The 13,622-nt window shown below is 50.2% G+C and overlaps 1 protein-coding gene across 1 annotated transcript; it reads left to right on the top strand.

The window, feature by feature from the left end:
• The first annotated feature begins 4,234 nt into the window (after positions 1-4,234).
• LOC136048529 (5-hydroxytryptamine receptor 7-like) lies at positions 4,235-13,102 on the top strand. Its single transcript, XM_065736178.1, is given in 3 exon segments — positions 4,235-4,339; positions 5,415-5,977; positions 12,331-13,102. Coding segments are annotated over 3 exon segments (1,440 nt in total).
• The last annotated feature ends 520 nt before the right edge of the window (positions 13,103-13,622 follow it).

The following is a 13,622-nucleotide window of genomic DNA, read 5'->3' as shown; positions in this document are numbered from 1 at the left end:
TCCTGATCGAAGCAAATCCAACAGCAGTCAGCCTGAAAGTGTTCACCATTCAGTGCTCAGGAAGGAAGGGGTCAGATGGGGATCATGTTCCCTGCACCTCATCCTCCCTTTCTCACCAGGACACGATGATGGCAGTTGTGCAGGAGGGGGGGGTTAACGTCCTTCAGCCAGAAAATGTATGGATAAAGTGTTCAGAGAGCTGCTGCAGGTCTGATAGGGCCCATTATTGCCCCAGGATGTCACCTTGCTGCAACAGAAAGCTGCTGGGATCAGGCCTGTTACCTTCTCCTAATGGCATTTAGAGTGGGGAATTAAACACTCAGAGAGGGAGAAGCAGCAGAAATGATGCAGGAGTGAGGTATGTAAAGTTCCTGCTTTAGGAGACACACACACACACACACACACACACACACAAAAAAAAGCTTTAAACTCTAGGTTTTGTTTAACAGATGTATTTGATTATTTGGGTTTTCTTTCTTTGCTTTTCTTAGTTTCTTGTTGTTGAGGTTTATGGGGTTGTTTTGTTGTAATATCTTTTTCCTACTGTTTTTCATCAGCGAGTTAATCTGCTGAGAGCAGGTGCCATCTAGGGGACAGACCAAAGAAGACAAGGAGGGTTTTATTTCCAAACCTGCGCTGTTTGTTCCCTGACCCCAATGCACCCGCCCACCTCCAAAGGTCCTCAGCCCACCACCGTGGTTCTTCACCATCGCTTTGGGCCCATCTGGTGGAGGCAACTGGGAGGAACCTCCCTGCTGCTGTGCTGAGGGCTGTGTCCCTTTGAGACCTAGAAGAAGGTTGACCAGGAGAGCCATAGAACCATTGAGGTTGGAAAAGACCACCAAGATCATCTGGTCCAACAATGTTCTGCATCGCCTGCTTTGCTCCATCCTTTCTTTGGATGGGATGGAGGTGGAACACCTGTGCTAGCACTGAAGGGGGTGGTATGTTCCTTATATGGGCCCCTAAAAATGAAATAGTCACTGCAGATATCTCAAGTCAGGCTCTGGATGGGAAAGGCAGTGGATGGAAAAGCAGTAGGTGGAAGTGCTGCACGTCCAACGTGTGGCCGTTGCTTGGAGTCAAGATTGGGTACTACTGGTAACAGCTTGCTAATAAAAGCTGGCAAATGAGCAATTAAGGCTGCACGCTGTGTGGCTGAAGGGTTGTGGTGTTAGAAATTTCAACTAAATCCCTTATTTTTCACCTTTTCCTCTTCAAGTTCTGCTGTTCTTTCCTCTTCTGATTCCGCAGACCTCCAGGCACTGCTGGGGGCTCCTCTCCTCTCCATCCTGAAGCTGATGTCCCTTTGCCTCATCCCCATCCCACCCTGGCTCACTCCCATCTCTCTGGGACATCAAGAAGACACTGTGGCACCACCAGCACAGGGGTTGGCTGCAGTGGGGCACGCAGATAACTCTCAACAGAGATTCCTCGTGATAATTGGTCCTGGTAACTCAAAGCATGCACATCTTCGGCGGCGTAAACGCTGAAAGCTGAGTGCTGTCTGTGCAGACTCCAGCAGAGGGAGCGTGACCATGCCTAATGCTGTAACACCTCTCGAGGAATCACAGAATGGTTTGAATTGGAAGGGACCCCTCAAGGTCACCTGGTCCCACCCTCCTGCAGTGATCAGGGGCACCCACAGCTCCATCAGTGCTCAGAGCCCCCTCCTGCCTGACCTTGGGTGTCTCCAGGGATGGGGCACCACCACTTCTCTGGGCTGAGATGAGCTGTTTTGCAACTCTATTTGGGGCAGTGTTTTCTCACACGGTTCCCAGCTGCTTCCCATCTGTTCTGACAGCACAATTCGTGGGCTGACCTCGTTAATAAGAACTTTTTGGATGTTTTCTTTCACTATTTTGGGGACAAGTCCAATAAGAGGGAAAAAAACCCAACAACCCAATTTCTCAAACCTATTTCTCAAATCTCCTTCGGCTTTCTCTTACACGAAAAGAGAATTATATGCAGGAAGTCCTTTGCTAATTGCAACCCCTTGAAATCCTTTGGCTACCATTGCCACCACTGGTCCCTGCAGCCCCATGGGGCACGATGAGCAGTGTCCCATCACTGTGCCTCTACCTCCTTCCCTGAGGATGGGTTTCTGAGGGCCATGGCTTTATAAGCATGTCAAAATGGGTTGATGGTTGGGCTGGATGATCTCACTGTTCTTTTCCAACCTTAATGATTCCGTGATTCTGCAGAAAGGTAATGCCCTGTGCTGCTGCTGTGGGGAAGCAAAAGAAATGGGAAGGTGGAGAACGATAAGCCAGGCTGAGGACTTCATGCCAAGGAAGAGGGCTGAGAAATCCTATTGGTTTTGATTGGACCAGGGCCCCTTTCTATGTCTTTTTTAGCTTTGTGGTTTGGTTTTCAAAGGTTACCTCAAGTGGCTCATTTTCCCTAAAAAGCTCTGGTTCATTTGCTGCAGTTTTGTGCCACATCTGGGAGACCTAAACCATCTCTTGGATATCCACTGCATCCAGGTGGCATTTGCTGGATGAACATCTCTGGGAGCTGGGCTTATGCACCCATCAGGAGACCTGGATATCTTTGAGGGAGCCCCTGGGGAGGAGGTGACATTGGAAGCTTTCCAGATCCTCAAAGCACCCCAGGCAAAACTTCATCCCTGACTATAGCCAGCAGTAAAACACCAAGGGGTCTGCAGATGGTCAGGTTGCTACCTGCATCCATTTCCAAATCAGTGAGAGTTTAGATACTCCCTGAGGGCAAGAGCAATCCTTACTGATGGTCCTTGAAAACCCATTGGGCCAAGTGAGTAATTTTATCTCTCTGGACTTGTTCTGCCTGCTCAGAGGGAGAAATATCGACACCTGCAATGCAGAAAGCCTGATCTGGGATGCTAATCCCACAAACTTTAGGAGCTTGAGGACCTTGGAGTTAATGAGATTTCTCAGAATTTACATGTTAATAACTTTTACCTCATCATTAGAGATAATAGAGATTAATGTTGACAATTAATAGTTATTAAAATAGCTGCTTCAATGGCCACTGGTACGTGAATATGGAAGAATGCAGCTGGGCAGAGGGTTGGAGCACTTGGTTCACCTCTTGTCTGCTGGAAGGGGGAAACCGATGTGTTTTGTGGTGCTGCACAGAGATGCTCCCCTGGTGCAGGTTCCCTTCCCCCAAGGTCAAAAAGTGTTGGGTTGCGGTGGGTTCAGCTCGAGGTGCTTGGCTGCAGCCATTGCCAAGGAGTGTGTGAGTGATATTCTACTACAGACACCTCCAAGCATGGAGAAGCCAAATCGTGGACTGGCTTGGGTTGGAAGGGACCTCAAAGATCATCTAGCTCCAAGCACCCTGGACTCCCTTGTCCAAAACCCTTGCATTTTTCTCCAGGAAGGGCTCCCTCAGAGAAGAAATTTTGGGATCAGCCCCATCCCATCCTAACACCTGACTGCAGCAACCACTCCTCTACTGCAAGAAGCAAAAGAGCCATCGCTTCAGCACAGCCTGCCCTGGCGAGGCAGCTATTTTAGCCATCCTCCCACACGCACTGCAGTGCACGAACAGCAGAGGAGAAACACAAATGGTAAGAAACACACAGCCTTAGCCCCAGCTCAGCTCGGCACAGCTTCTCTTGCAGATGCACTTTGAAGGGAATACCTGGCAGCGACCTGAGGTACCACAGTGTTCTGCACTTTGAGTTATAAAGGTGCTTTTTCCCATCACCAACCTGTGCTGCACCCGGGGGGGCTTGGATAGGGCTGGGGTGGGCAAAGGAAGGATGCCCATTATGTTCCCCATGTGTGTTCTCCACGAAGCTAGGCCTTGGGAAACAGTTTCCAGGTGTGCAAAGTGCTCTGACACTGCTCTGTGTGCTTCTCTTCAAGGGATGGGGCAAAGAGAGAAACCTGGGCCCGTGCTGTCCCCCCTCCCCCAGGGATGGGGCACTCAGTGCTCCCGCAGCCAGTGGAGTGCTGAACCCATGGAGGTGGCTGGGTGCTCCTGTCAGGTTGGGTTTTCCTCTGTTTGCATTTCCTTAGCAGAAGGCTCAGCCTGAGCTGTTCTCATCTCTTTAGCATAGAGCTGTATGAATAGGGGACCTCCTACTGGCAAGGGAGGGGAGGAAAAAAGGAAGAAAAAAAGAGAAAGAAGGCACGGAACAGGGGTAGACCCCCCCCCCCCCCCCCCCCCCCCACACACACACACCTTTTCCCAATTCCTCCTGCAAAATAATTGATCAAGAAAAAAAATGGGAAGGATGTTGATGGTCCCGCACGCCCCCAGAGCTGCATTTCATCCGCAGCACCGCACTCGGAGGTGGCTGCCCAACATCCAGCTGTGCCCCTCAGCTCTCCCCTGGTAGGGGCTGGTTCAGTGTCGGCCGTTGCTGACACTGTCAGCCCACTCCCCCCCCAACTCTGTGCTCTCCTCGCTCTTCCTGGGGCTCGGGTAGAGAGGTTGGGAGAGGCGGCCGGGGAAGGGGGGGTGGAGGGGGGCTGTGGGAGGGACCGGGGAGGGGAGTGAGGATGATGCTCCGGGGGCTTTCGGCTCCTCTCCTGCCCGGAGATCGCGGGGCTCGCCTGGAGGATGTCTCACCCCTTCGGCACAGGTAATGCGGGACCCCCGTCACCCCTAGGTTTGGGGGGGGGGGGGAATGAGAAAAGGGGAAGAGGGAGCTGTAGGGTAGCTTGGGTTTAAATAAAACTCCTTGCCAGGGGGGAAGCAGAAAGAGAAGGATGCAGGGCGTGCGCGATGCTCGGAGCTCTGCCTAGGGTGAGCCTAGCCCCGAAGTTTCCCCATCGGTGGTACGGTTACATTTGCAGGGGTGAATATTGGGGGGTGGGAGCGCTTGCTCGTGTGCTCATCGGGGATCTCACAGCTCAGGGATGCCCCAGCCCTCCGCTGTTGCCTGGACGTGGTACCGAGGGCAGCGATGCTGCGTGTGCTCCCGCTGCAGCACGTTGTGTGTTGGCATTGCACGCCGCGTGCATGGGTTTGCAGGGTGAAGTTTGCACGCTGACACATGCAGGAGGTGCAGCCGGTGCTGCGCGGGCATCCCTCTCTGGGGCTGAGGGTTGTGTTGCCGTCCACACTTTTGCATCCACCCGTGTTATGTGCAGGGCGTATGGATGCGCAACTGCAAGCCCAGCAGCACGGTTTGGCAGCAGGGATTAAGACAGCGAGCAATTGCAATCAGCTGCTGCTGTCTGGAAAAGCATGCAGGCAATTAGGTAGCCGCTGCAGGAAGACTGGGCAGCTTGTGCTCCTTTAGAAGTGGAGCAAGCTTCCTCCGAGCATCCTCCGGATCTAACTGTGTGTTTAGGCAGAATAAGCAGAGCACATGAGCTCCATCTGCAGCTCCGGGAGGCAAGAAAGAGAGCTGGAGGGTGGTATTTGACTTTCTTAGCCCGTGTGTGATAAAATGTTCTGCTTTGTCGCTGGAGGTGTCAGTGCTGGGAGGAAGCCCGTGCCGTTGCCCGCTGCGGTGAGCTCAGAGCATGTTGCTGAGGGGCAGCCCCCGCAGGTTTCTGGAGCACCATCTTCTCTTTGTGGAGAACGCAGAGCAGCAGTACCCAGCTCGGGAGTCGCTCCCGAATCCATTCATGACTGAGGAAGCCTCCGTCCCTGCTGAGCCAGACCTGCCTTCCTCCAACCTCACCAACGCGACGGACTGCGGAGAGGAGATCCTGCTCTATGGGGACACTGAGAAGATCGTCATCGGAGCGGTGCTCTCCATCATCATCCTCATGACCATCGCAGGCAACGGGCTGGTCATCATCTCCGTCTGCATCGTCAAGAAGCTCCGGCAGCCCTCCAACTACCTGGTGGTGTCCCTCGCGGCCGCCGACCTCTCGGTGGCCTTCGCTGTCATGCCCTTCGTGACCATCACGGACCTGGTGGGGGGAGAGTGGCTCTTTGGGAAGGTGTTTTGCAACGTCTTCATCGCCATGGATGTCATGTGCTGCACCGCTTCCATCATGACGCTGTGCATCATCAGCGTGGACAGGTAAGGGAAAGGGGGCAGCTGCGTGGTGGAGTGCAGGGATTTGCAGTTGGTTGAGGGCTGTCGGAATTAAGATCGTAGAATCACAGAATGGCTTAGGTTGGAGGGGACCTTAAAGGTCATTGAGCTCCAGCCCCCCCTGCCATGGGTAGGGTGGCCAGCCACTACATCCCAGGATCCATTCCAACTTGGCCTTGAATGCCTCCGGGGACGGAGTATCTACAACTTCTCTACACAGTGCTTCTCCATGTGTTTTCCAAGTGCACAGGGTGGGTGAGGGCTTTCTGTATGAATTAAGTGGCCTTTGCAGCTCAAGTAACTTCTCAAAGTTCTTGCTTTATCCTCCCCCCTTCGGACAGTATGTTGGTGTTTCTTGGTTTGTGGAACGGAGCCCCAAGGATAGACGTTTGTCCAGCCGTATCCCCATGGAAGGGGGTTGGCTCATAAAATTAGAATAACCTGAGCTGGAGGGGACAGATGAGGACCCAAAAAGATCAGCAAGTCCAACTCAATGAAATTATTCAACCAAAGAAGTGCAGAGAGTCTGGACATCCGGGTTATGGAGCTCCTGCAGCCCAACCGTGTGGGTTGCTCTTCTGCTTCCATGGCCTATGCTTTGTCCAAGGGTGCTGGCATCTCCCCACCCCATCCCAAGTTCCATAAAACCCTGATGTAGCTCAATGCGTGCTTTGGTGTGGTTTTGCTGGTTTGAGCTCCCACACCTGATGTGCAGAGGGAAAGGCTAAGCACGTCTGCCAAAGCAATGCAAGCCAGCACCCTATGGGTCCAATTATAGCAGGCTGCGTCATTAGGGACATCGTGCTGATGAGCTGGTGGGATGGATCCAGATCTGACATGCATGCTGGCTTTCTGAAAAGGTGCTTTAGCTTTGTGCTGGCATTTCTGAGCCAGGCTGGGTTGTGATAAGCAGCTCGAGAAGGGAAAGGGTTGCAAAGATGTGTGTCCTGGCCACAGTGCCGGTAACACCTGCCTGGTGGTTCACTCAGGTGTGGCAGCAGGAGGGTCAGACACAAGCTGGCTGCTGCAGCAGCATGCTCCCAAACCCTTTCCCAGCCGCTGCTCTGCACAGAGTGCTGCTGTTTGGAAGGCAAAATCCCCACCAACCTCACAGCTCTGCTGCTGAACTGCCAGCTTTCACAAACAGGCCGTTCCTAAAAAGCAAGTTTATTCAGAGTCAGGAAGAAAGCATTCCTATGTCAGAGGGAAGAGATCAAATGCAGTAATGAGATGTGGGAACATCTCTTCTTGATGTGTGAGGAGTGAAGCAGCAGATGCAAATTAACCAGGTTGGCTTTGGCTTCAAAATTTCCTTTTCCTCTCCTTCCTCCCTTTTCCCCTTCTTCCTCCCTTTTTTTCCCCTCCTTCTTCCCTCCTTCCAGAAACACTCTCCCAAACACACAAGCAAAGGGGACAAACCCTTTATGAAAATCACTGCATCTCATCCCATGTGTTAACCACTTCTCTCCAGCCTGATGCCACTGTCAATGTGAGCAGGCACAGTGCAAGCGAACGTCCTGGATAGCATTGATCTGCCCTTCACCTCTGAGATGGGATTGGATGCATGGATTGCTGCAGGGGGGAAATTGTTCAAGATGAACTTTGAGGCAGGGAGGAGAAAAAGAGCAAAGGTTGTCATATGGCAGCGGGATGGGTGGGTGAACCTCTTGGCCAAGTCCTCCTTGGGCTCAGTCCGTCCCATGCCTGAGGAAGGGGAATATTTTGGATGTCCTCTGGTGCCCTGAGGAGAGAATGAGGTATTATTCCACTGCTTTCTGCTTCAAGAATCCCTAGAGATAGGGCTGTGGGCTGCGTGGATTGCTCCAAGCATCCTTTAAATTGTTGTTACTCCTTATCAAGCCACCATGTGCTCTATTCACATCAGGCACCTGATGGAGGTGGAAGGAGGAAGAATGTGGATCCAGGACCTTGGGCTGGGTGGGATTCGGGGCTTAACCCCTGATGGAAAGAGCTCCAAAAGGATCTCCTATACTAAGGCAAAGCAGGGCTGAAGCAAAAGGATTGCTGAGCTTGCAGACAGCCTGAAACACTTGATCTAAAAGAGATGAAAGCGTTGTTCAGTGAGGGGTTAACTGGAATTACCACCAAAAGTATTTCTCCTGCCCTGCGAGGAAAAAAAGGACAGCACTGTGTTTCCTTCCCTTGGCATGTCCTAAGGCATATAAATTCTTCCTCCAGTGCTCTCCTGAATGCTGAATTGGTCAGCACCCCTGGGCAGCTGCCTGCTTCTACCTTTTTATTGATGGCTGGAGTGTCCTCATGCCTTGCTTAGCTTAGATATAAAAGATGCTTGGTTTGCCCAAAATGATGGCTACTATTAAAATGTAGGCTGCTATTATTGATTATTAATGCAGAGCGCTTTCTAAAAGCCTCTTGATTGAAGCTGGTAGAACGAATCCTGTCTAAAGCAGCATTTGATTGATTTTCCTTTAAATCAAAAATGAAAAATGCTGGAAACATCCATCTTTCCCGTGCATTTTCCTTATATAAATGTCTGCCAAAGCTATGGATTCATTATTATATATATATATTTTTTTAAAAAGGCAAAAATTAAACAAAAAACCTTTCGGATGTTCAGGTTTTGATGAAGCTCTCTGTAAAAAATCCAAGCTATGGATGAACAAAACTCCTCAATGCTTCTAATTTTCCTGCTGGAGGAATGGAGAATGAAATACCCATCCATTTCCCAGGCAGTCCTTGTGGGGCTCTCCCTTCTTCCTGGTGTTTCCTACTCCAGATCAGATGATGTACGCCTCAAATTGGTATTGTCCTCAATGGAAGGGATGCTTCTTGGAAGTTTAGTGAGCATAGGTGATGGCTCAGGGTTGGACTTAATGATCTCGGAGGTCTTTCCCAGCCTTAATGATTCTATGAAAGTGTTGGTGGGATGAAATTAGCACAGCATTATGCTGAATTGCTTTTCCCATGTGCTTCATCCGAACACACCCCTGCCCAGAGAGGTCCCTGTGATGCATCTCCAGCAAGATGAGTAGCAACCAGGGATGCTTTGGGGATGGACACGTGAAGCCACAACCTCCAGCCGCCCACTGTCCTCCACCTGCAGGTCCCTTCCTCCTTAGTAGGATGGGGCAGGAAAAGCATCATCCTGGAATCTGGAATTTGGCCAAAGAGAAAGCATGGGATGTGGTAAAACAGTGGGGTGCAGGAAACCTGAACTCTGGGCTCATCTGGGATCAGTTAAAATCATTGAATCATTAAGGTGGGGAAAGACCTCTAAGATCAAGTCCAACCCCAGCCCACCTCTGCCATGCCCGATGGTTATGCCCCTCAGTGCCACATCTCCATGATTCCTGAGCACCCCCAGGGATGCTAACTCCACCATCTTCCTGGGCTGCCTGTTCCCATGTCCAGTCACTCCTCCAGGGGATAAATACTTCCTAATTTCCAACCTGAACCTCCCCTTACATGACTTGAAACAGTTCCTTCTTATCCTGTCAGGAGACCCAATTGAGTACAACTTTGTCCTCTCCCTGGCAGCATGGAGACGGGGCACGCTGGGGAGATTTTCCCTCTTTATTATTTAATCCCTGATGTAAAAATCTAGTGGTTGCCATTGAGCATGTGCTGAAATGGCTGGTCCAGAGATCACACAAACCACAAGGAAATCCCTGTTCCAGGAACTGCCCTTTATTCCTCATTACCACTAAACATGATTAACAACAACAGACACACACACAAAAAGGAATCAAAGCGAGGGAATTTGATTTGAATTTCAGTGCCTGGCTCTGCTCTGCGGCACATGCTGCCCTATTTTGAGGTCTCCCTTCTCTCATCGCAGCCATCAGCAAAGACCTCAAACCGGCCCCATTTCCTCCAGCAGAGGCAGAGCAAGGCACCCACAGTTGAGACATGTCAGCTTTGCCTGCCTTTTAAATCTTGTCACTGTGCATTTTGCTTGGCTTGCCTGTAAATTCCTTGAAGTTTCAGCAAATCCCGAGTGGATCAGCTTCTAAAGGAAACTCGGTAATAGCGTAACAAAGGGTATCACGCAGCACAGCATATATTAGCCTGCAAAGTTCTTGGCCTGGATGTGCAGAGGAGTGATTATTTTTTTTTGGTGCTGGATTTGGGGATGCAGCATCAGGGCATGGTTTTCTCCTAGCTCCAAGGATATCCATCTGCAGTCGGTTTCTACAGCAGGAGGGATGTTTGTTAGCATCATAGAACCATTAAAGCTGGAAAAGACCTCTCAGAACACCACGTCCACCCCCAACTCACCCCTCCATGCCTATAAACACACCCCTCAGTGCTACATCGCCATGGTTCTTGGTCACCTCCAGGCAGGGTGACCCCACCAGCCCTCCGGGCAGCCTGTGCCAGTGCATTACGACTCCTTTGGAGAAATGCTTCCTAATATCCAACCTGAACCCCTTCCGGTGAAGCTTGAGGCCATTCACTCTCATCATCCTAACCCTTCACCCCATCCCCATCCATCCCTTGGAGCCCCATCTTCCATCCACGCTCATCACTTCTCCCCGAGCTCAGATCAGGCAGGAAGATGGAGAGGATATTTTTTGGAAGCACAGCACTAAACCCAGTCCCATTGCCTCTGTCCCATCAGATCTTGTTCTCAAAGCACAGAATCATAGAATTGTTTGAGTTGGAAGGGACTCTTTAAAAGTCATCCAGTCCAACTCCCCTGCAATGAGCAGACAGGGTCTCAGGGGACGAAGGGGTTAGAAGTGCTTTCCTGAGAGGATGCACTGAGTTTGTGCCTATGAACATCATCCTTCAGCCTGTAGAAGTGCTAGGCATTCAGCAACGTAGGTGGTTGTATAAGGTTTGGCTTGTCTTTTGCAACTAAGGCCAGAGGACGAAAATGCAGAGGAAAATAGGTAAAGAACAATTCAGTGAAGTAAAACTCATTTTATTTGGAATTCAGGGGAGAATACTTCGTCTCAGAATATATTTGGCACTGCTGAGGGAAGGGAGAATTGGATTATTTTTTATTTCTGTCTTTTTTCCACTCTTGGGGGAAGGATTTGGAGAAGGGAAGAGAATCAGGGAAGAAAAGACTTCTAACACCTACACTGAGGTGGTTTGAGTGTCAGAAAGAAATAACGGTACATCAAGGGTACAATTCTCTGCAGAAATTCTCCTTTTAGCAAAAAAAAAAAAATAAAGCCCGTTTTTTCCCTGGAAAAGCTTTCAGCAAAAAGCTGCCTGTACAGCTGCCATTCTCACTCCTTTTCCAGCCTGACCCAGTTTATCTAAGACAATTAGGAGGTGACTCCATCCTGCCTAAAATCCCTTACAAATTCCTGGCAGCAGGCAGGACTTGAACAAAAGAGGCTGCAACCTGAAAGAAATCCATACGGCAGCTGGAGGGTTTTGCTGCACTCGTTGGGGCTGAATAGGAAGCAGAAGTTTTCCAGTGGGAACGCTGGCTGACGGTGGCTAACTCCCTATTCATTTGTACGACTGCAATTTCCTGACTACCAACTGACACAATTTCTTAGTCATACAAACCCTTTCAACACGGGGGATGTTTCAAAAATCATGTGTTGTTGTCAACCCGGGTGCTGACAGTTGATACACACTATGATAACTCATAACTTCAGCCTATAAAATGTATGTATCCATGGGTCGTCGCGTGCTTTTGGTGTCTCCCCTTAGGACCTCCATTCATTGGAAACCCCATCTCCTTGGAGACATCCAAGATCTGGAAGGACAGGGCTCTGAGCATCTGATGGAGCTGTGGTTGTCTTTGTTCATTGCAGGAGAGTGGGATCAAATGCCCTTTAAGGGTCCTTTCCAACTCCAGTGATGCTATGATTTTACATCTTATTGCTGGAATTTGTTGCGTATTCTCTGTATAAACTATCTCTGGTGGAAAAATTAGATTTATTTTTATTCCCAAGGAAACCACGTGAATCCCAGATTGTGCTCATAAATTCAATGACTTCTTGTGTCATGCATGGAGAGGCTGCAAGAAAGCAGCAGGGAATAGTTGAAACAGGGTTTTTAGGCAAGAGAGCTGAAGGAGTGTGAAATAAGTTTCACAGAAGATACTGCAGCTCCCTGGGAGTATTTTCTCTTGGGAAATTCATTTCTTACTCCCTTTCCAGGCTGAAGTTCTGTGACAGAGCTTCAAAAGCTGGTTGGGAATGGAAATCACCCAGCAGCAGCCGGAATGTGTAGATGTGGTGCAAAGGGACAGGGCTTAGTGGGCAATATTGGTGGCAGGTGAGCAGTTGGACTAGATGATCCTTTTCCAGCCTTAATGACTCCATGATCCCATAAGAAGTACTTGTGCCTGGAAACCCTCCTAAGCTTTGCAACTCTCCTTCTTCCAGGTACCTGGGGATTACTCGGCCACTGACGTACCCCGTGAGACAAAACGGGAAGCTGATGGCCAAGATGGTCTTCATCGTTTGGCTCCTGTCTGCCTCCATCACTCTTCCTCCTCTTTTTGGCTGGGCTAAGAACGTCACCGTGGAAAGAGTCTGTCTGATCAGCCAGGACTTTGGGTACACGGTCTACTCCACGGGGGTTGCCTTCTACATCCCCATGGCAGTCATGCTCGTCATGTACAGCCGGATCTACAAAGCTGCCAAGGTGAGTGCTGAGAAGCATCGCTTCATGAACTTCCCCAAGCACTACGAAGAAGAGGGTGTCTACTGCCTGGAGGCCTCCAGCCGTGGCCACCCCAGCTCCAAGCGCACCAAGGCAGTGGAGGAATGTGCCACGCTCTCCAAACTGCTCCGGCAAGACCGGAAGAATATTTCCATCTTCAAACGGGAACAAAAAGCAGCCAGGACCCTTGGTATAATCGTGGGGGCTTTCACGTTTTGTTGGCTTCCGTTCTTCCTTATGTCAACGGCTCGGCCTTTTATCTGCGGTATACACTGCAGCTGCCTGCCCCTGAGGCTGGAGAGGACACTGCTTTGGTTGGGGTACACCAACTCCCTCATCAACCCCTTAATTTATGCTTTCTTCAACCGAGACTTGAGGACTACTTTCTGGAACCTCCTGAGGTGCAGGTACAGGAACATCAACAGGAGACTCTCCGCAGCCAGCATGCACGAGGCCCTGAAAGCCACAGAGAGACACGAGTGTATCCTGTAGAGACGTGTCCTCCAAGTCAGTGCCTGACCAACAAACTCCTGCCCTTCCATTTCAGGTTTCTTGCTTCTCCTGTACCTTGGGGCTGGCAGAAAACACGGGTGCTGGTGTCCTCTGCCAGACACTGCCACTGAGAGTGACACTTTTCCTTCTCTCCAGGAGGAGATACAGATTTCCACGGGAGAACCAAGCAAGCAGTCATTCCACCATGTTCCCAGGTGGCAGTTGAGCAGCTGAGAGAGAGAATGGGGGTTCCAAGGTCTACCACCAACTGTGGGCAAATCACACCACCTTTCTGTGCCTCAGTTTCCCCATCTGTTAAAAAACAATATAAATAAAAGAGGAAATATAAGCAACCTCCCAACCAACCAAAACAAAACAGAACAACTTGATAGGACTGTGGCTCTCCACCTTCAAAAAGGGCTTTAAGATTGTTGGAAAGTACATAATAATACCATGTAAAGATGATGCTGACTGCCATTCTCTATCAGACGCAACAGCAGCTATAGGCTCCATTGTAAGT

This window comes from Cyrtonyx montezumae, unplaced genomic scaffold (assembly GCF_038088225.1).
Source record: "Cyrtonyx montezumae isolate F1298 unplaced genomic scaffold, pur_monq_1.0 scaffold_2, whole genome shotgun sequence".
Taxonomy (NCBI): Eukaryota; Metazoa; Chordata; class Aves; order Galliformes; family Odontophoridae; genus Cyrtonyx; species Cyrtonyx montezumae.
Note: the sequence above shows the minus strand (reverse complement) of the source record. Positions and strands in the feature narration are given on the sequence as shown.